The following is a 22,790-nucleotide window of genomic DNA, read 5'->3' on the forward strand; positions in this document are numbered from 1 at the left end:
TGGACGAAGTTGCCCCCTGTGCAAAAATCAAGACTTGTCAGCCAATAATTCCGGCGTTTGCTAAGGTGTGGCATGAGGGCCTTTTATATAAGATTAAAAATATTCAACCTTCAGAATTGTAGAAAACATTAGAATCTTATTTAAAAAATAGAAAATTTATGGTAAAAGTGGGAGATTTCATATCTGATGAAAGACAGATAAGGGATGGTGTATCCTAGGGCAGTATAGGCCCAACACTATACATAATATATACAGCAGATCTTCCAACAGCTAACAATGTATTAACTTCAACTTTTGCGGACGATACAGCAGTAGTGAGCCGTAACGAATGCCACATAAAAGCATCAAGAATATTAGCCGAGCACTTAAAGTTTGTCGAAGAATGGCTAGCACACTGGCGTATAAAGGTAAATGAACAAAAGTGTAAGCATGTTACATTTTCCCTTAGACCAAAGATGTGCCCGGCAGTAAAAATAAACAATATCTCAGTACCCCAAGCGAATGAAGTAACATATCTTGGTATTCACCTAAATAGAAGGCTCACGTGGAGAAAACACGTATCTAGTAGAATAACATGTATGAAGATTAGAGCTGCAAATTTAAATTGGCTTTTAAATAAAACCTCCAAGCTTAGCCCAGACAACAAAGTGCTTTTATATAATGCGGTCATAAAGCCGATTTGGATGTATGGCATTCAACTGTGGGGTACGACCTGTGCAACTAATATAGACATAATACAAAGGTTCCAATCAAAAATGCTTAGATCAATCACGTGTTCGCCATGGTACATGCGTAATGAAAATATCCATAAAGACCCTGGTATTTCTATGGTAAGGAAAGAAGTAGAAGACAGCAGAATTAAATATATATCTAAACTCCGTGATCACACAAACCCTTTGGCTAATGCTTTTGTACATTCCTGCGATCACACACGCCTTAAAAGAAGAGATATGCCCGCGTACTGAGGAGCAATGTATCACCAAAACAGCTCAATCACTTGCTTGGGCGGGTCTAGTTTTTAAATAGATTTATGATTTTATAACTTATTGTTAGGCTTTTAAAACAAAAAGCAGATTCAATAAATAAAAAAGATATTGAAACTAAAAAAAAAAAGAATTCCGTCCTCTTTTTACGAATAGCTTAGCGCAAACAACGTATAACAGTCAAATAGTATTCCTTATTGAAAGTTTGGTGGGAAGGAATTCGGAGTGCACCACACCTCGATAATCGAAGAAATCTCTCAACATAACTTTGGTTTATTTTAAACCTGCTTTTGATGTGGTTTTTTCAGTTTCAGCACACCTTTGGGATGAATGGGATCGCTAAATTTGTCAAGAATAATATCCATGCATGGCGAATAGGCGCCAATTTCGGGTTCGGGAATCATCAATGCGTTTAAAACGGCATAATTGCTCTAACCGATGCAGTGACATCACTGCTCTATAAAAGGGCATGTTCGTTTTGTGAAAAAGATGCTTAGCATGAACTAAGTTTGCCTTCTCAGCACCGGAAAATCAAATTATTATAATAAAAGCATATAAATAGTTCGTTAGTTAGTTTGGAACTGTTTGATTCATATTTGCCTGTATTACTTTTCTGCTTTCCTTTTCGTCTCAAGAGCAATACCTTCAACAAGAAACTCTCGGAAAACGCGTATGAAGGCATCGCTTTAACATCCAAACCTTTTCGTGCATAGTGTCGTTCTTTGTCCAAATCCAAATCAAATCTGCTTTTATCAGCAGCCTCCTCGTGGATATGTCCTTATGTCCTTCGAAACGTGAATTTGTAATGGGCTGAGTATTATCATCTCCGAAGTTCGATTGGTCAGGGGTCTCAATTCGTTATTATCACCAAAAATAGGTTCTCTTCCTCCATCATCTAGCTATGATGATCATTAGCACTCAAATAATTTGAAATATTCTCCGCTGAGTATTATCATCTCCGAAGTTCGATTGATCACTGGGCCTCGATTCGTTATCATCACCAAAAATAAGTTCTCATCCACCAGCATCATCATAGCTATCATTAGCACTCAAATAATTTGAAAAATTCTCCTCTTCTTCTTCCGGCAATTCACGCCGTAATTTGGCCAAATAAATCGCCAATTCTTCGCTCATTTCAAAAAATTATATTTGTCGCAACTAAAAATGAATTGTTTACAATAATCACCAAAACCGTTAAAATGTAATGCTTCTTCATACAAAATACAAGTGTGTGAAGAAATATTACATGTAATGAGTGCCCCAAGTCAACTCCCTACATAAAACGCCGTTATTTTCTTATTATAAGTGATATATGTATGCATAAATATCTAAAATTTTGTCAACTTATGAAACTAAAATCATAGTTTATCACTATGCCGCAAATAGGTCAAATTGGACTGGCCAAACCGCAGAAATTCGATGTTAAAAATGAGAGTGGGCACTGATTGTCCAAGTCACAGTTCTAAGGTTAAATATAGCGGCTGCGTTTCCAAGAATATGAGTCGTGCGTAAAAAAAAATACATTTTAAATAGACGAATAGGCTGCAATTCGCGATAGGAGAATAATCTTAGCTTAGTGCCACAAGTATATATATTTCTACTAAGATCCACAAAGTGAGCAGTAAAATTTGAGCTGTTCAACTAATAACAGCTCATTTTGGGATTAATAAATATTTTATATAAGTGATTAATATTTTAAAAATGAAAGCCGCCGGACACTTCTTCACACTTGCATTCGTCGTCTGCTGCTGTCTATCTTTTGGTGAGTAATGGCGTAAGATTATGTGTGGTTAACTGAAATAATATATATTTTTTAATCATCAGGCTTGGTCAGCGGCTTGAAATGCTTTTCCTGCACAAGCAATTTTGATTGCCTTAAACCGATAAAGCTGCACTGCACCGACCAGTTGGCCAATGAGACTTTGAGTCATCTGAAGAAATATTATTTGAATGTACCGAGTGCTAACATTACGAGGGATATGAATTGCTTTAGCGATTGGCTGACGACAGGTGAGTAAACATTTACCTTTTTTAAGAATATTAAGTCTTTTAAGGATATTTATTTTTAATTACTCATTTTAATTTTAATTTGAATCCTTTATACATATTTTATTGCAGCAACTGCACACGTTGAGCACAAGGGTTGCATATACAGCAGTGTTTATAACCGCACTTACACATTGCGCCCAGAATTCCAATCACCCTGGATGCGAAATCCTCGGTATCGCTCTTATCGTCTATGCAATCGGGATGGCTGCAATCCCGCTGCGCGTGCTGGCGTCAGTTTACTCACAATCGTGTCCGCAATAATTGTGACTGTGCTGGCGTCAGCGGTGTGGTGTTAGTGAAATTGCTTAAGGGGGGAGCATGCATTAGAAGCTTCAATTTTTTTTGCTTAAATCTCTTTAAAATTTTTCTAAGAATATGTCCCCTAAGTTACAGATGGGATTTCGAAATATTATTTCTAAGTGTAGATATCTAGAATGTAACATAAATGTCATTATTTCAAAAAAGTATTATTACTAAATATAACATTGTGACTTTGCCACCTGGGTTGATTTTTGAAAAAATAAATCTGTATTTCATTATATATGCAAAATGATCATAATCCCAATTGAAAAAAAATTCAATGAAAATGTATTTAAAGTTTCCTCTAGAAAATATTGTTTTTGACACGCTCTCAGAGCATTAGGGACATATCAGCTCCTAATTTATTCATAGCAAACTCAAGGAGCAATATATGGATATTTTCTGTTCTGCTCATCTAACACTGAATCACATGAAACTAGTCGAGAGAGATATGGAGTTAAGAGCGAAGAGATGAATTGAAATCCTGGGGACTGCCCATCCGTCCGTCTGATCGTGCAAGCTGTGACTTGAGTAAAATTATAATATTTTGATGAAACTCAGTACTTACATATGTTCCTGGCAAAAAGGTAAGGACGAGTTCGTAGATGAGCGTAATGAAATCAAGTAATGATCCCACCCACTCCTCATACAAAAGTTTTGTTAGGAACCACTAAAAGTGTGACAAATCTATATCCTTAGTCGTCAGGATTGCTTAAGAGGGATTGTTAGGTGTCTGGTTATAACAGCTGTTATCAATGGGAGTTTTGATCTCTGAGGTTCCACTTCCAGTAACTACAAAAGTTGCGATTACAGAGCATGTCTTGAAGATGACAACAATTAAGAGGATTACCTCTGCAAATTCTCAAATATCGGTCGATGAGACGAAAAAAACAACAAAATTTATAAGCCCAACGACTTGTTGAATAGTATCTAGCTGAGACCCAATGGAGAGTCGTAGTGTTGAAGAGTGAAATCTTTCCTTTTTTTGTTTAAGTTGAAACGGCGTTAATAATTTATACAAAAAATAATTTTGATAAATATTTTAAACGAAAGATATGTGTTAATATTGATATTCAATACTTTTTTTTAATGTCTTTTACAATACAAATTATATTAACTAATGAAGTTGCCACCTGTTTATAAATTATAAATAATTTGAGAATTAATTTACAAACATTTTGCACAAAGTATATTTCACATTTTGAGAACCACCTTTATAACAAGCATCGGTAGCTATGTAGTTATGTACTTCCGCTTAGAAATATTGACGAACGTTTAAATATAGCTGCTATATCTATGTTTCCAAGAATATGAGTGGCCCGTCATAAAAGAGCAGTACCTTTTGAATAGGCCAATAGCGTGCAATTCGTGATAAGAAAATAATCGCTTGGTACCTACAAGTAAAGGGTGATTTTTTAAGAGCTTGATAACTTTTAAAAAAAAAACGCATAAAATTTGCAAAATCTCATCGGTTCTTTATTTGAAACGTTAGATTGGTTCATGACATTTACTTTTTGAAGATAATTTCATTTAAATGTTGACCGCGGCTGCGTCTTAGGTGGTCCATTCGGAAAGTAAAATTTTGGGCAACTTTTTCGAGCATTTCGGCCGGAATAGCCCGAATTTCTTCGGAAATGTTGTCTTCCAAAGCTGGAATAGTTGCTGGCTTATTTCTGTAGACTTTAGACTTGACGTAGCCCCACAAAAAATAGTCTAAAGGCGTTAAATCGCATGATCTTGGTGGCCAACTTACGGGTCCATTTCTTGAGATGAATTGTTGTCCGAAGTTTTCCCTCAAAATGGCCATAGAATCGCGAGCTGTGTGGCATGTAGCGCCATCTTGTTGAAACCACATGCCAACCAAGTTCAGTTCTTCCATTTTTGGCAACAAAAAGTTTGTTAGCATCGAACGATAGCGATCGCCATTCACCGTAACGTTGCGTCCAACAGCATCTTTGAAAAAATACGGTCCAATGATTCCACCAGCGTACAAACCACACCAAACAGTGCATTTTTCGGGATGCATGGGCAGTTCTTGAACGGCTTCTGGTTGCTCTTCACCCCAAATGCGGCAATTTTGCTTATTTACGTAGCCATTCAACCAGAAATGAGCCTCATCGCTGAACAAAATTTGTCGATAAACACATTTCGAACCGAACACTGATTTTGGTAATAAAATTCAATGATTTGCAAGCGTTGCTCGTTAGTAAGTCTATTCATGATGAAATGTCAAAGCATACTGAGCATCTTTCTCTTTGACACCATGTCTGAAATCCCACGTGATCTGTCAAATACTAATGCATGAAAATCCTAACCTCAAAAAAATCACCCGTTATATATATTTCTACTAAGAACCACAAAGTGCGCAGTCAAATTTTAGCTGTTCAACTAAAAACAGCTCATTTTGGGATTAATAAATATTTTATATAAGTGATTAATATTTTAAAAAATGAAAGCCGCCGGAAACTTCTTCACACTCGCATTCGCCGTCTGCTGCGGTCTCTCTTTTGGTGATTAATAGCGTAAGATTATGTGTGGTTAACTTAAATAATATTTATTTTTTAATCATCAGGCTTCGTCAGCGGCTTGAAGTGCTACTCCTGCGCAAGCTCGTATGAATGCATGTCACCGAAAAAGGTGGACTGCACCTACAACTTGGCCAATGCGGCTTTGAGTCATCTGAACTATTATTATCTGAATGTACCAAGCGTAAACACTACGAGGGATATGAATTGTCTACGCGATTGGCTGCAGACGCGTGAGTAAACGTTTAAATTTTTTAAGAATATTAAATTTTTTAAGAAAGTTACACTTTTTAGGTACTTCTTTTAATTTTAATTTGATTCCTTAATACATATATGATTTCAGCAAGTGGACCTGTTGAGCACTGGGGTTGCATATACAGCAGCGTTTATGGCTGCACTTACAGCGTGCGCCCACAATTCCAACAGAACTACACACGCTCATGTCATCAATGCAACTGGGACGGCTGCAATCCCGCCACGCGTGCTGGCGTCAGTTTATTCACAATCGTGTCCGCAATAATTGTAACTGTGTTGGCGTCAGCGGGGTGGTGCAGGTGAAATTGTTTGAAGCGATTACCAATTAATCGATTAGAGTGCTTACGTATCTAATTATTGTGTGTGTGGTATATGTATGTAATGCCTTATCGATGTGAAATGATAACGAACAATATGAGAATTGAAAGCAAATGTATTGGGACAGTGGCCATAACGCCATAAATAATAATTTTCTGAGATAAAAAAATTAAAACAAATATGTGGGGTCTTAGCCTTGCTTGATGTCGTTTGTTATACGTATAAAATATAGCATTTTTTATTTTGGTGTTGCCACCTTTTCATAAATTAAATAGCTCAAAAGCATTTAAGGATTGAAATGGTTGTATTGGGCCCACAACAAAAATTTATTAAATCTTCTCTATAAATTAAATTGAATGGTGATTTGGAACAGAGATGCCACACTTAATATTTATTTTATTTTATTATAAATATATATATTGTAACAAACATACCGTAGTAATTATGTAATAATTTGAAATATACAATTTTATATTTTGGAGTTGCCACCTGTTTGTAATCAAAATAGCTTATAAACGTTAAAAGACTGAAACAGTCGTACTGAGCCCACAGCATAAATGGTTTAAAAGTTTTGTACAACTTAAATTACAGAAATTATGATATGGCAGCAGAGTTGCCACACTTCAGAATTTTTCTTAAGTCAAAATATGCATACATAGAATGCAACAAAAATGCGATAGTCATTATGCAATAACTGTTTTCAAATAGGTATTATTACTAAATACAACATTATGACGTTGCCACCTGATTTGATTTATGAATGATAAATGAAGAACTATACGTGCTCTTGGATCTATCTATATTTTTGAACATTTTTTCGATTATAACTACCATCGACAGAGCCGTAGATAAACAAACAGATCCCAGGGAGCATATAGGCAACGGACTCCTTGATCAATAAATTGGTGGAGAGAAAAATATACAAAAAAATTTTGCGTTCCAAAGTTAACAGGACTTTAAACAAAAAAAGCAGAACAAATGGTTTTTCGGCAAAATCAATTTATTTTATTCTGGTTCAATACAGCTTTTTGAACGGTCACACACAACAAAAGCATGTCGAACGAGTGGTTTAGCTTGTTGGCCGGTATGGCCGCCAGTATGACGGTGCGGACCTTTTGAATGGCCTCTACGTCTGCATAACCCTTTCCTTTCATGAGCAAATGTATTTTTACGAAAAGGAAGAGGTCGCACGTTGCCATATCAGGTGAATGCGGTGGAGTGGTTAATGTGATTTTTGGTCAAATAATCGGCCACAAGCGTCGATAATGTTGTCCTTCGAATATTGGATTCTGAGCAATTTTTGGTCGTCAGTCAATTTGTGTGGAACAAACCGCGCACACACCTTTCGTAAGCCCAAATGTTCGGACAAAATGCGATAAACTGATGTTTTGGAGATGTTCAATTCCATTTCCGTGAATTTCAATGATGATTTCGGCTGATTTTTGATGAATTCACGCGCAATTTCGATGGAATGTCCTGTTATCACGGATTTTGATTGGCCCACATGTTGATCTGATCGTGATTTATGTCCTCAAGACCACTTTGAAAACGTTGAAACCACTCGTGCACTCTGCTACGGGATAGTCAATCATCGCCATAAACTTGTTTCATCAATTAAAACGTTTTGGTAAAAGTTTTACCAATTTTAAAACAAAATTTAATGTTGGCTCTTTGTTCGAAGCTCATTTTCGCACCGAAATCCAAGCAATTTTATATATTCTACATATACCATATAACTCCTATACTTACAGACACATAAGGTTTGTTAGAAAAACGAAAACCACTGCAGGTAGTATATGGAAGTTGGGGTAGTAGCAACATGTTACTAACTTGTCACTTTCTAAAAAGCTAAACAAATATTGTAAATTCAGCCGGATGGGGATGTGGGGTAAGTCAAGTATTCGCTTAAATTTATCTAGTTTAGCTATTTATTTTTATTAGCTAGTTTCTATTGAGATAACTCACATATTGGCCGATATATGTATGCGTTACAAAGTCACCCGTAAATTCGACTATCTTTATATTCGATATACATATGTATGGAGACTAAGGGAAGTATGGTACGATTCAATCCATTTTTGTCATACAGAGGTAACATTGCCAGAGAAGTACTATCCTTGAATTTCAATTCTATATCTCAGACATTGACCGATATTTCCCAACACAAGTCAACTATAGGAACCGGGGTCTAAATATTCGGTACATAGGGGCGTGAACATTTTTTGTTGGATTTGAACAATTTTTGGTTATATAAGGTGGCACACACTATGGGCATTATTCGTGCAAAGTTTAGTCCCGTTATATTAATTGCTTCTTGATTCGCATACTGGAAACTGAACGCATCAAATGGAATTTATAATTGTGCTATATGGGAAGTAGGCGTGGTTGTTGTCCGGATTCGCTCATTTTCACAATGTGGCATAAGAATATAAAAAAAAAATCGACCTACCAAAATTGAAATCGGTTGGTCGGGTCCCGAGATATGACATTTTGGCCAAAAAGTGGGCGGTGCCGCGCCCATCATCCAATATTCACATCGGCTCTCATAGAGCTTTCTCCTACGATTCCGGCGGCAAATTTTTACTACTCTGATGTATTTAGTTACTGATCTATTGCGCTTTTAGTAGTTTTCAACAGCACCGTTATCTGCGGAGTGAACGGGATTTTAATCCATTCATCCATTTTCATTTTTATAGTACGAGTACTTGCGCTGAGCGAATTTGGTTGTTGTAGCTTAAGGGGCCTTGGAGATGTGCACATTAAACTTAGTAGAGGGCGGGGCCACGCCCAATATTCAAAAATTCATTGCCCACAGGTGCCCCTGGCTACTGCGATCCTCTTCGCCAAATTTGAGTTTTATATCTTAATATTAAATGTGGGCGTGGCAGTGGTCTGATTACGACCATCTACGAACTCGAACTATTTTTGTATTAAGAAACCTGCATACCAAGTTTCATCAAGAGATTTCAATTTTTACTCAAGTTACAGCTTACACGGTCGGACGGACAGACACACAGTCAACCGGATTTCAACTTTCCTCATCACCCTGATCATTTATATATATACGTATAATCCTATATCTATCTCGTTTGGTTTTATGTTATACGTACAACCGTTAGGTGAACAAAGCTATAATACTCTGTAGCAACTTTTTGCAAGAGTATAAAAATGGGCAGGATGGAGAGCTGAGTCGATTTAGCAAACTTCGGTCACGTGCTTATCTTTCGAAGAAGGTGCCGGCTTGTTGGAACAGTCGAGATCGGAACACTTTACCATGCAGCTGTCATACAAACTGAACGATCGGAATCAAGTTCCTGTAAGGTAAACTTTTTTATTAGAAGAGATATATTCATGATATTTGTCATTCATTATTATACTGAAAAACGGTATAATAATCGAAGAAATTATTCAGATCGGTTCGCTATACGAGTAGAAGTTTCTACTATTTCTTGCTATAGGATATACATACACCTTTTAACGGTATTAGCTGCTGGCGTTCGCCGATAATGCGGTTGCTCATTGGCCTTAACAACCGCAGAATGAATAAAGCAGCGAAGCAAATGGGTCTGGCGGTGAACGAGGGCAAGATGCATTTTTTAAATTGCATTTTTTAAATAAATTTTGCGAACGTTTTTAAGCACACCAATGTATTGATTCAAACTCTATTTGTGATTGTTTTTTAAAAGTGTTGCCAGATGTATTCAGCAGCACTAAGTAGTAGAAAATTATAATAGACTAGCAGTTTAAGGTGGATATTCACGAAATGTGTTTATTTAAATATCTTTTATAATAAAAATTATAATTTGAATGTAGTTGCCACCTGTTTAAAATTTATAAATTTTTTGAAAACAAGTTTTGATTAAAAACTTGGTTAAATCTTTAATTATTTGTTTTATTTTAATTTGAATTTAACTCAAATTTTGAAGCAGCGTTGCCACCTTTAACAAATTTATGAAACGAAAGAAATGCGTTAATATGAATATTCATATAATTTCTATATTTTAATAACTTTTATAAGTAAAATTATATGTTCTGAAGTTGCCACCTGTTTATAAATTATTATTTGTAAATTTGATTAACAAATTTAAATTAAAGTTGAACCTGAAACGTTGTATTTAGTAAAATATTTCAAACGAAAGAAAAGGGTTAATTTGGAGTTGCCGCCTTTTTATAAATTATAATTAATTTGAGAAATTATTTTGTTATAAAAATTGGTTGAAAAGTGAAATCTTTCCTTTCTTTGTTCTGAAATCAGGTCAAAGGTCAAACTGCGTTGCCACCCTCATTTAATAATTAAAAGTAAAAAAAAACTTTTACAAACATGAATATACAATACATTTTTTGAACAATATTTTTTTACAATAGAAATTATATTAACTTATGAAGCTGCCACCTCTTTATAAATTTCGAAGTATTGGAAAATAAAATGTTGGGTTCAAATTGTTAAAACAGTTTGGTTTTCTTTTATTAGAATTTGAGCATTTGTTGGATGAAGTTGCCCCATGTGCAAAAATCAAGACTTGATAGCCAATAATTCCGGCGTTTGCTAAGGTGTGGCATGAGGGCCTTTTATATAAGATTAAAAATATTCAACCTTCAGAATTGTAGAAAACATTAGAATCTTATTTAAAAAATAGAAAATTTTTGGTAAAAGTGGGAGAAAGACAGATAAGGGCTGGTGTACCCCAGGGCAATGTTTTAGGCCCAACACTATACATAATATATACAGCAGATCTTCCAACAGCTAACAATGTATTAACTTCAACTTTTGCGGACGATACAGCAGTAGTGAGCCGTAACGAATGCCACATAAAAGCATCAAGAATATTAGCCGAGCACTTAAAGTTTGTCGAAGAATGGCTAGCACACTGGCGTATAAAGGTAAATGAACAAAAGTGTAAGCATGTTACATTTTCGCTTAGACCAAAAATGTGTCCGGCAGTAAAAATAAACAATATTTTAGTACCCCAAGCGAATGAAGTAAATTATCTTGGTATTCACGTAGATAGAAGACTTACGTGGAGAAAACATATAATATATCTAGTAAAATAACTTGTATGAAGATAAGAGCTGCAAATTTAAATTGGCTATTAAATAAAACCTCCAAACTTAGCCTAGACAACAAAGGGCTTTTATATAATGCGGCCATAAAGTCGGTTTGGATGTATGGCATTCAACTGTGGGGTACAACCTGTGCAACTAATATAGACATAATACAAAGGTTCTAATCAAAAATGCTTAGATTAATCACTTGTTCGCCATGGTACATGCGTAATAAAAATATCCATAAAGACCTTGGTATTTCTATGGTAAGGAAAGAAGTAGAAGACAGCAGAATTAAATATACATATATCTAAACTCCGTGATCACCCAAACCCTTCGGCTAATGCTTTGGTACATTCCTGAGATCACACACGCCTTAAAAGAAGAGATATGGCCGCATACTGAGGAGCAATGTATCACCAAAACAGCTCAATCACTTGCTTGAGCGTGCCCAGTTTTTAAATAGATTTAAAATGTTATAAATTATTGTTAGGCTTTTAAAACACAAAGCAGATTCAACAAATAGAAAGATATTGAAACTAAAAAAAAAAAATCCGTCCTCTTTTTACGAATAGCTTAGCGCAAACAACGTATAACAGTCAAATAGTATTCCTTATTGACAGTTTGGTGGGAAGGAATTCGGAGTGCACCACACCTCGATAATCGAAGAAATCTCTCAACATAACTTTGATTTTTGACCTGCTTTTGATGTGTTTTTTTCAGCTTCAGCGCACCTTTGGGATGAATGGGATCGCCAAATTCATCAAGAATAATATCCATGCATGACGAATAGGCGCCAATTTCGGGTTCGGGAATCATCAATGCGTGTAAAACGGCATAATTGCTCCAACCGATGCAGTGACATCACTGCTCTATAAAAGGGCATGTTCGTTTTGTGAAAAAGATGCTTAGCATGAACTAAGTTTGCCTTCTCAGCACCGGAAAATCAAATTATTGTAATAAAAGCATATAGTTCATTCGCATTTGTGTCTTGACAATATCTTATTAGTTTGGAACTGTTTGATTCATACTTGCCTTTCCTTTTCGTCTCAAGAGCAATACCTTCAACAAGAAACTCTCGGAAAACGCGTATGAAGGCATCGCTTTAACATCCAAACCTTTCCTTGCATAGTGTCGTTCTTTGTCCAAATCCAAATCAAATCTGCTTTTAGCAGCCTCCTCGTGGATATGTCCTTATGTCCTTCGAAACGTGAATTTGTAATGGGCTGAGTATTATCATCTTCGAAGTTCGATTGGTCACTAGGTCTCGATTCGTTATTATCACCAAAAATAGGTTCTCTTCCTCGGTCATCTAGCTATGATGATCATTAGCACTCAAATAATTTGAAATATTCTCCTCTTCTTTTTCCGCCAATTCACGCCGTAATTTGGCCAAATAAATCGCCAATTCTGCGCTCATTTCAAAAAATTATATTTGTCACAACTAAAAATGAATTGTTTACTTGAAAATTTTACGCGAAACTAATTAGAAATGCAAAATAATCACCAAAACCGTTAAAACGTAAAGCTTCTTCATACAAAATACAAGTATGTGAAGAAATATTACGTGCACTGAGTGCCTCAAGTCATGTATAACGTACTCACCATATAAAACGCCGTTATTGAAATAAAAAGATTGATCTCTTGTTGACATTTCGTAAAAATTTTAAGACAATTGGATAACTACAATCGATGTTATCGATCAAAAAGTGACAGCAGCTTTTGGTCATCGGTCGTAAAATGCATTTTGAACAAAGAGCAAATATTAAATTTTGTTTAAACTTGGGAAAACGTTTACTGAAACATTTCAAATGATGAAAAAAGTTTATGGTGGTCAGTGCCTGGTAGAAATGTGCATGAGTGGTTTAAGCGATTCGAAGAAGGTCGTGAGGACGAGAGCCGTCACCGAAAAAAAGTCGTCTTCAGAAGTCAAAAATAAAGACAATGCTGATTTGTTTTTACGATTCCGAGGTTATTGTACACCCAGAGTTCGTCCCACCTGACCAAACGATTAATGCTGTGTTTTATCTCGGTGTTATGAAGCGTCTTTTGTCACGCATTCGTCGTGCCCGACCACAATACCGTGAGGCAAGGTCCTGGCGCCTGTTGCACGATAATGCGCTGTGTCATCGGCCGACGCTTGTCACTGATTTTATGACAAAAAACTCCATATTAACCATTAATCACTCACCTTGCTCACCTGATCTGGCACCCTGTGATTTTTACCTATTTGGAAAACTTCATTTGCCCATGAAAGGACACTGGTTTCAGGACATTTCAGCTATCTAAAAGGCGACGACCGATATTCTCAAGAGCATTCCGAAAAATGACCTTAAACACTCATTTGAAATGCTAATTGACCGGGCTAAACGCTGTAGCAAAGCACAAGGAAACTACTTTGAATAAAAAACTGTAATTTTTGAAAAATATTAATTTTTTGTTTTTTTTTTTTAACAGTCCTGTTTCTTTTGCGACAGACCTTGTATGTATGTAAATTTAAAATTTGGTCAACTTATAACTAAAATCACAGTTTATCACTATGACGTAAATAGGTTAAGTTGGACTGGCCAAACCGCAGAAATTCAATATCAAAAATGAGAATGGGCACTGATTGTCCAAGTCACAGTTCTAAGGTTAAATATAGCGGCTGCGTTTCCAAGAATATGAGTCGTGCGTAAAAAAAAGTACATTTTAAATAGACGAATAGCCTGCAATTCGAGATAAGAAAATAATCTTAGGTTAGAGCCACTAGTATATATGTTTCTACTAAGAACTACAAAGTGCGCAGTCAAATTTTAGCTGTTCAACTTATAACAGCTCATTTTGGGATTAATTAATATTTTATATAAGTGATTAATATTTTAAAAATGAAAGCCGCCGGAAACTTCTTCACACTCGCATTCGTCGTCTGCTGTTGTCTCTCTTTTGGTGAGTAATGGCGTAAGATTATGTGTGGTTAACTGAAATAATATATATTTTTTAATCATCAGGCTTGGTCAGCGGCTTGAAATGCTCACCGATAAAGCTGCGCGAAGAATTAGGCATCGAAAGGTTACCAAAATTTCTGGACAGCATTTGTCAACAATTGGATGACTCCAATCCCGCTGCGCGTGCTGGCGTCAGTTTACTCACAATCGTGTCCGCAATAATTGTGACTGTGCTGGCGTCAGCGGTGTGGTGTAAATGAAATTGCTTAAGGGGGGAGCATGCATTAGAAGCTTCAATTTTTTTTACTTAAATCTCTTTAAAAATTATCTAAAAATATGTCCCCAAAGTTATAGATGGGATTTCGAAATATTATTTCTAAGTGTAGATATCTAGAATGTAACATAAATGGCATTATTTCAAAAAAGTATTATTACTAAATATAACATTGTGACTTTGCCACCTGGTTTGATTTTTGAAAAAATAAATATGTATTTTATATGCAAAATGATCATAATCCCAATTGTAAAAAATTCAATGAAAATGTATTTAAAGTTTCCTCTAGAAAATATGGTTTTTGACACGCTCTCAGAGCATTAGGGACATATCAGCTCCTAATTTATTCATAGCAAACTCAAGGTGCCAATATATGGATATTTTATGTTCTGCTCATCTAACAGTGAATCACTTGAAACTAGTCGAGAGAGATATGGAGTTAAGAGCGAAGAGATGAATTGAAATCCTGGGGACTGCCCATCCGTCCGTCTGATCGTGCAAGCTGTAACTTGAGTAAAATTTATAATATTTTGATGAAACTCAGTACTTACATATGTTCCCTGGCGAAAAGTTAAGGACGAGTTCGTAGATGAGCGTAATGAAATCAAATAATGATCCCACCCACTCCTCATACAACAGTTTTGTTAGGAACTACTAAAAGTGTGACAAAGCTATATCCATAGTCGTCAGGATTGCTTAAGAGGGATTGTTAGGTGTCTGGTTATAGCAGCTGTTATCAATGGGAGTTTTGATCTCTGAGGTTCCACTTCCAGTAACTACAAAAGTTGCGATTACAGAGCATGTCTTGGAGATGACAACAATTAAGAGGATTACCTCTGCAAATTCTCAAATATCGGTCGATGAGACGAAAAAAACAACAAAATTTATAAACCCAACGACTTGTTGAATAGTATCTAGCTGGGACCCAATGGAGAGTCGTAGTGTTGAAGAGTGAAATCTTTCCTTTTTTGTTTAAGTTGAAACGGCGTTAATAATTTATACATAAAAAATTTTACTAAATATTTCAAACGAATGATATGTGTTAATATCGATATTCAATACTTTTTTTATGTCTCTTACAATACAAAATATATTAACTAATGAAGTTGCCACCTGTTTATAAATTATAAATAATTTGAGAATTAATTTTGATTTAAAAGAGCGAAGTCTTTCTTTTCTTTGCTGCAAATTTAAGTGTGAGTGGAACTGACGTTGCCACCCTCATTTAATAAATGAAACGGAAAAAATATTGTAAATACTCACAGAATGTATTTCTTTTATTACTTTTCATACAAAAACTATATTATTTTTTAATTTATGAATTATTGGTCTTTTTCCTTTTATTTGATTTGAATTTAAGTTAATCTTTATTGAGTCTTAATCTGAATTTTTTTGGAAGCAACGAGTATTTTATCATTTTTACGACTGGTTATTATTTATGTTATTATTATGGTATCGAAAAAGGGAGCTACGAACTTGTGGTTAGTAAATGGGTTTTGGAATAGTTTGAGGCAAAACTGATCCGCCGAAATTAGATTATCGACAGACAACAAATCGTCTACATCAAAATGTATCCAACTCTTCCGTGTCAGAGCAAAACCAGATCTTATATTCAGTGTTATTTTTCTAGAAGTGGCTCGCGATAGAGAGATGAATTGGTTGTGTCATTACAAATCTCTCGTTTCTGAAAGCTATCAGCTCCTGACAAGTAAAAGTTTAAAGGTGGAGTATTTAATTTCAGTGTTTTCAAAACTTAGGTTCCCAAAAATGCTGATAGATATTTGAAGGCAGCATAAAGTTTGTAGAACTCTTTATTTATTTTTATAGAAACATTGATATTTCGCTTGCTAATGGAAATATTTTAATGAAACTTGTATTTGTTGCTAGTAATAGAAGTATTTTTATAGCATATAGTTTTATTTATTTATTTATTTAAGTCTATGAACATTTTTTATTCTTACAGACTAATGGAGAAGTAAATTACAGTTAAATAGGTAGAAATAGGTAGATAACTTAGACTAAAAAACAGAATTGAGGGTATTAGTGAAGGATACCCGAGTGAGAAAAATCTAGAAGAGTCCTCTCGGAAATCGAATTAAACCACGCATAGCGCGCTTGAGAGGAGCATTTCCAGCAAAATTAGTACTTTCCTTTTTATAGTAAAATGGGGAAACATATCTAAGACAACGCTGAGGAGTATTGAAGTTGATTTTCCCTAGTAAATAGGGACAGTCGATATCTCCATTAATTACATTGTAAACAAATGAAAGGCAGAGAATGGACCGTCGGTTGTCCAGCGATTTAAGTGTAGAAGCAATAAGCGAGATGTATACGATGGTATTGGGTCAACGAACTTTAGTTTATTCGCATTTGTGTCTTGCCAATATCTTATTAGTTTGGAACTGTTTGATTCATATTTGCCTGTATTACTCTTTTAGCTTTCCTTTTCGTCTCAAGAGCAATACCTTCAACAAGAAACTCTCAGAAAACGCGTATGAAGGCATCGCTTCAACATCCAAACCTTTCCGTGCATAGTGACGTTCTTTGTCCAAATCCAAATCAAATCTGCTTTTATCCACAGCCTCCTCGTGGATATATCCTTGGGAACGTGAATCTTTAATGGGCTGAGTATTATCATCTCCGAAGTTCGATTGATCACTGGGCCTCGATTCGTTATTATCATCAAAAAGAGGTTCTCTTCCTCCATCATCTAGCTATGATGATCATTAGCACTCAAATAATTTGAAAAATTCGCCTCTTCTTCTTCCGCCAATTCACGCCGTAATTTGGCCAAATAAATCGCCAATTCTTCTCTCATTTCAAAAAATTATATTTGACACAACTAAAAATGAATTGTTTACTTGAAAATTTTACGCGAAACTAATTAGAAATGCAAAATAATCACCAAAACCGTTAAAACGTAAAGCTTCTTCATGCAAAATACAAGTATGTGAAGAAATATTACGTGCACTGAGTGCCTCAAGTCATGTATAACGTACTCACCATATAAAACGCCGTAATTGAAATAAAAAGATTGATCTCTTGTTGACATTTCGTAAAAATTTTAAGACAATTGGATAACTACAATCGATGTTATCGATCAAAAAGTGACAGCAGCTTTTGGTCATCGGTCGTAAAATGCATTTTGAACAAAGAGCAAATATTAAATTTTGTTTTAAACTTGGGAAAACGTTTACTGAAACATTTCAAATGATGAAAAAAGTTTACGGTGGTCAGTGCCTGGTAGAAATGTGCATGAGTGGTTTAAGCGATTCCAGAAGTCAATAATAAAGACAAGGCTGATTTGTTTGTACGATTCCGAGGGTATGGTACACCGAGAGTTCGTCCCACCTGTTAAGAAGCGTCTTTTGTCACGCATTCGTCGTGCCCGACCACAATACCGTGAGGCAAGGTCCTGGCGCCTGTTGCACGATAATGCGCCGTGTTATCGGCCGACGCTTGTCACTGATTTTATGACAAAAAACTCCATACTAACCATTAATCACTCACCTTGCTCACCTGATCTGGCACCCTGTGATTTTTACCTATTTGGAAAACTTCATTTGCCCATGAAAGGACACTGGTTTCAGGACATTTCAGCTATGCAAAAGGCGACGACCGATATTATCAAAAGCATTCCGAAAAATGACCTTAAACACTCATTTGAAATGCTAATTGACCGGGCTAAACGCTGTATCGCAGCACAAGGAAACTGCTTTGAATAAAAAAATAAAACTTTTGAAAAATATTAATTTTTTGTTTTTTTTTTTAACAGTCCTGTTTCTTTTGCGACAGACCTTGTATGTATATTTAAAATTTTGTCAACTTATAACTAAAATCACAGTTTATCACTATGACGTAAATAGGGTAAGTTGGACTGGCCAAACCGCAGAAATTTAATATCAAAAATGAGAATGGGCACTGATTGTCCAAGTCACAGTTCTAAGGTTAAATATAGCGGCTGCGTTTCCAAGAATATGAGTCGTGCGTAAAAAAAGTACATTTTAAATAGACGAATAGCCTGCAATTCGCGATAGGAGAATAATCTTAGCTTAGAGCCACAAGTATATATGTATGTTTCTACTAAGAACCACAAAGTGTGCAGTCAAATTTTAGCTGTTCAACTAATAACAGCTCATTTTGGGATTAATTAATATTTTTTTATAAGTGATTAATATTTTAAAATGAAAAACGGCGCCGGAAACCTCTTCACACTCGCATTCGTCGTCTGCTGCTGTCTCTCTTTTGGTGAGTAATGGCCAGTGGCGGATCCAGAAAAAAGTTTCGGGGGGTTTTACGAAAAGTTTTATTACTCAGCGTATTTTTAATATAGCAGTTATTATAGGACACGTTTTGTCTTGTGCAAAAAATGCTTTTAAGGTTAGTTGAATTGCGAAAAATCTTATTATACTGTTGAAAATAATGAGTTAATTATGCAACTTGACAAATAATTATGCACGTGATAATAAGGAGCTTTATAAAGTTGATCACGTACTACGTAAAATGGTGTGCAGGGGCAGGTTATAGTGCGCATGGGTGCTTAATAATGCGCATGATATATTACTAAAAAAGAACATGTTGATGAATATTTTCGCAACCAAGCTTCTTTCGTAATATTATTTCAAACGTCGTTAAACTATTTTTATCTAATTATTATGTTTGTATATCCACTGGCCTTATCGTATTGAAGTAAATGAAAACACTCGATAACAAACAGTCGCGGATTTTCAATATTAGCTGATGGCACAACAGACATCGCCGGGATTGATCAGTTTGCCATTTGTGTGCGGTACCTTGACCAATCATCAAACCTTCGAGAGAATTTCTTAGCATGTGGCCCCGTTATAGAAACGACCGGAGAAGGGTTAGCGAAAACGACAATGAAATATCTTTTGAAAGTTGACATTGACTGCGCTTTTTGTTATGGCCAAGGGTATGATGGAGTTCCAGCAATGAGTGGGGAATTTCATGGTGCCCAAGCATTCGTAAAATTGAGTTTCCCATTAGCGATCTATGTATATTACATGGCACATAGCTTTAATATGGCAATCAACTCAGCCTGCGAAGTTGTTGGTATCAGAAATGCACTAGGAACAAATGGATCGTTACACAACTTTTTCCGTTGGCCAAAACGATTGGAAGTATTGAAAAGCGAAACTGAGAAGCCTGGAAATGAATGTCGAAAACAAAAACTGAAATTTGTATGACCAACAAAATTTGCTGAAAGCCATGAAGCGGTATCCACATACATCGATTTGCATCCGTTCGTGATTAAATCATTAGAAAGAATAGTAACTTGGAAGGATCCGGAGACTTCAGCTACGGCCTCTTAGCTCGTCGCTGCGATTTCTGCTGCAGAATTCCAAATTTCCTGCTTCATAATGCAATCCGTACATGCAGCCGTTCTACCTGTCAGGCGGCAATTACAATCGCCTGATGAAGATCTCGCAGAAGCCATTCGATTAGCGAACAACGCTTTAAAAGAGTTCGAATAAATGCGACAAAATGCCGAAAACAACTTTTTTTTTATTTTTAATAACGTTGAAGAAGTATGAACCGAACTAGGTACAGAGATAAAGGTACCACGCTACAGTAGTCGCCAAATGAATTCCTTCAATTTGAAAACGAACGACGCTGAGGCATACTATCGCGTTGCTTTTTATGTTCCCTTTCTTGATACTTACATTGCTCATTTGAAAAGCTGCTTTCATGACCACAGTCAGTGGTAGAAAAGTTTTGTGTATTTTTCCCAAAGTACGAATTTGACGCTAAAAAAGCTCGAGACATATTTTTTTATGGAAGGGTGATCAACTGTTCAGAACAAAACTTTCTTGCGGAGGTGAAAATGTGGAAACAGCGAACTTCAGGCAAGCATTTTCGGAATGCTCTCGAAGCTTTAGAAGCAGTGAACAAAACGTCTCTTGGGAATGTTTTCAAGATTTTACTCATATTGGCGTTATTGCCTGTTTCAATAGCATCACCCGAAAGAACTTTTTCAAGTTTAAAGTGAATTAAAACCTATTTACGAAATACGACAGGTCAAGATAGGCTTAATGGTCTAGCATCAATGAATATTCATAGGGATATTGATCTGTCAGTTGATGAAATACTAGAAGAATTCTTTCAAAAACCAAGGAAAATATAACATGGAATGTGAGATCCCGTGTAATCCTCAATTAATCACTGAGCTTCAGCGATACTGCTTGTACAAATGTAGAGAAAGTTCGAATTATATGAATAACAACAAAAATCTTGTAACTTATTATAATTGCTTATAATTTGATGTGATTTTTTTTAACAATAACCTCATTCCAAACCCATATCAACAAACATAAATTTTTCTCTGAGTTTAAGGGATGTTTTAACACCAAAACCCATCACCCACCCATGGATCCGCCACTGGTAATGGCGTAAGATTATGTGTGGTTAACTGAAATAATATATATTTTTTAATCATCAGGCTTCGTCAGCGGCTTGATGTGCTTTTCCTGCACAAGCTCAGATGATTGCAAGTTACCGAAAAAGGTGAACTGTACCGAACGGTTGGCCAATGAGACTTTGAGTTATCTGAACAAGTATTATTTGAATGTACCGAGCGCCAACACTACGAGGGATATGAATTGCCTAAGCGATCGGCTGCTGACAGGTGAGTAAACATTTACATTTTTTAAGAATATTAAGTCTTTTAAGAATATTTACTTTTAATTACTCATTTTAATTTTAATTTGAATCCTTTATACATATTTTATTGCAGAAAGTGGAGTCGTTGCGCACATGGGTTGCATATACAGCAGTGTTTATGGCTGCGGATACACAGTGCGCGAAGAATTCCAATTCACATGGTTACCAAAACTTCCGTACAACACTTGTCATCGATGGGATGACTCCAATCCCGCTGCGCGTGCTGGCGTCAGTTTACTCACAATCGTGTCCGCAATAATTGTGACTGTGCTGGCGTCAGCGGTGTGGTGTAAGTGAAATTGCTTAAGGGGGGAGCATGCATTAGAAGCTTCAATTTTTTCTACTTAAATCTCTTTAAGAATTATCTAAGAATATGTCCCCAAAGTTATAGATGGGATTTCGAAATATTATTTCTAAGTGTAGATATCTAGAATGTAACATAAATGTCTTTATTTCAAAAAAGTATTATTACTAAATATAACATTGTGACTTTGCCACCTGGTTTGATTTTTGAAAAAATAAATATGTATTTTATATGCAAAATGATCATAATCCCAATTGTAAAAAATTCAATGAAAATGTATTTAAAGTTTCCTCTAGAAAATATGGTTTTTGACACGCTCTCAGAGCATTAGGGACATATCAGCTCCTAATTTATTCATAGCAAACTCAAGGTGCCAATATATGGATATTTTCTGTTCTGCTCATCTAACAGTGAATCACTTGAAACTAGTCGAGAGAGATATGGAGTTAAGAGCGAAGAGATGAATTGAAATCCTGGAGACTGCCTATCCGTCCGTCTGATCGTGCCAGCTGTAACTTGAGTAAAATTATAATATTTTGAAGAAACTCAGTACTTACATATGTTCCCTGGCAAAAAGGTAAGGATGAGTTCGTAGATAAGCGTAATGAAATCAAATAATGATCCCACCCACTCCCCGTATAACAGTTTTGTTAGGAACTACTAAAAGTGGGACAAATCTATGTCCATAGTCGTCAGGATTGCTTAAGAGGGATTGTTAGGTGTCTGGTTATAGCAGCTGTTATCAATGGGAGTTTTGATCTCTGAGGTTCCACTTCCAGTAACTACAAAAGTTGCGGTTACAAAGCATGTCTTGGAGATGACAACAATTAAGAGGATTACCTCTGCAAATTCTCAAATATCGGTCGATGAGACGTAAAAGACAACAAAATTTATAAATCCAACGACTTATTGAAAGAGTCATAGTGTTGTCTGAAGAGTGACTTCTTGTGGTCAAGAGCCTTTGTTACCTCTCTTCTTCAGAGGAAAATTCTTAATACATGAATCGTTCATAAAAAAACTTAGGTAAGGTAATTCGACATACTAATGGGCCAAGCTTAGACTTTAGCATACCAAGCATTAAGAAAGGCCATACTTTCGGATGCATGCACTTGACGTTAATTTCGTCTCTGT

General features: G+C 35.8%; 2 protein-coding genes across 6 annotated transcripts; both read left to right on the plus strand.

Annotated features, from left to right (window-relative positions):
* The first annotated feature begins 2,108 nt into the window (after nucleotides 1-2,108).
* LOC105234197 (uncharacterized) lies at nucleotides 2,109-6,911 on the plus strand. Of its 3 annotated transcripts, none has more exons than XM_049454860.1 (3): nucleotides 2,109-2,745; nucleotides 2,808-2,993; nucleotides 3,102-3,530. In XM_049454860.1, the coding sequence occupies exons 1-3, from the start codon at nucleotides 2,685-2,687 to the stop codon at nucleotides 3,326-3,328; spliced, it is 474 nt and encodes a 157-aa protein (XP_049310817.1). In that variant the 5' UTR covers nucleotides 2,109-2,684; the 3' UTR covers nucleotides 3,329-3,530. The 3 variants fall into 3 exon arrangements, with proteins under 3 accessions (XP_049310817.1, XP_049310818.1, XP_011214784.2); XM_049454861.1 differs by lacking the exons at nucleotides 2,808-2,993; nucleotides 3,102-3,530 and adding exons at nucleotides 5,905-6,090; nucleotides 6,201-6,911 and having other exon boundaries at nucleotides 2,590-2,745; XM_011216482.4 differs by lacking the exons at nucleotides 2,109-2,745; nucleotides 2,808-2,993; nucleotides 3,102-3,530 and adding exons at nucleotides 5,684-5,842; nucleotides 5,905-6,090; nucleotides 6,201-6,911.
* A 7,053-nt stretch (nucleotides 6,912-13,964) lies between these two features.
* On the plus strand, nucleotides 13,965-21,898 carry LOC125778226 (uncharacterized). 3 transcript variants are annotated; one of them, XM_049454863.1, is made up of 3 exons: nucleotides 14,023-14,401; nucleotides 21,135-21,320; nucleotides 21,429-21,898. In XM_049454863.1, the coding sequence occupies exons 1-3, from the start codon at nucleotides 14,341-14,343 to the stop codon at nucleotides 21,650-21,652; spliced, it is 471 nt and encodes a 156-aa protein (XP_049310820.1). In that variant the 5' UTR covers nucleotides 14,023-14,340; the 3' UTR covers nucleotides 21,653-21,898. The 3 variants fall into 3 exon arrangements, 2 of the variants coding, with proteins under 2 accessions (XP_049310820.1, XP_049310819.1); XM_049454862.1 differs by lacking the exon at nucleotides 14,023-14,401 and adding an exon at nucleotides 18,553-18,922; XR_007422582.1 differs by lacking the exons at nucleotides 21,135-21,320; nucleotides 21,429-21,898 and adding an exon at nucleotides 14,464-14,906 and having other exon boundaries at nucleotides 13,965-14,401.
* The last annotated feature ends 892 nt before the right edge of the window (nucleotides 21,899-22,790 follow it).

Source organism: Bactrocera dorsalis, chromosome 4 (genome assembly GCF_023373825.1).
Source record: "Bactrocera dorsalis isolate Fly_Bdor chromosome 4, ASM2337382v1, whole genome shotgun sequence".
NCBI lineage: Eukaryota > Metazoa > Arthropoda > Insecta > Diptera > Tephritidae > Bactrocera > Bactrocera dorsalis.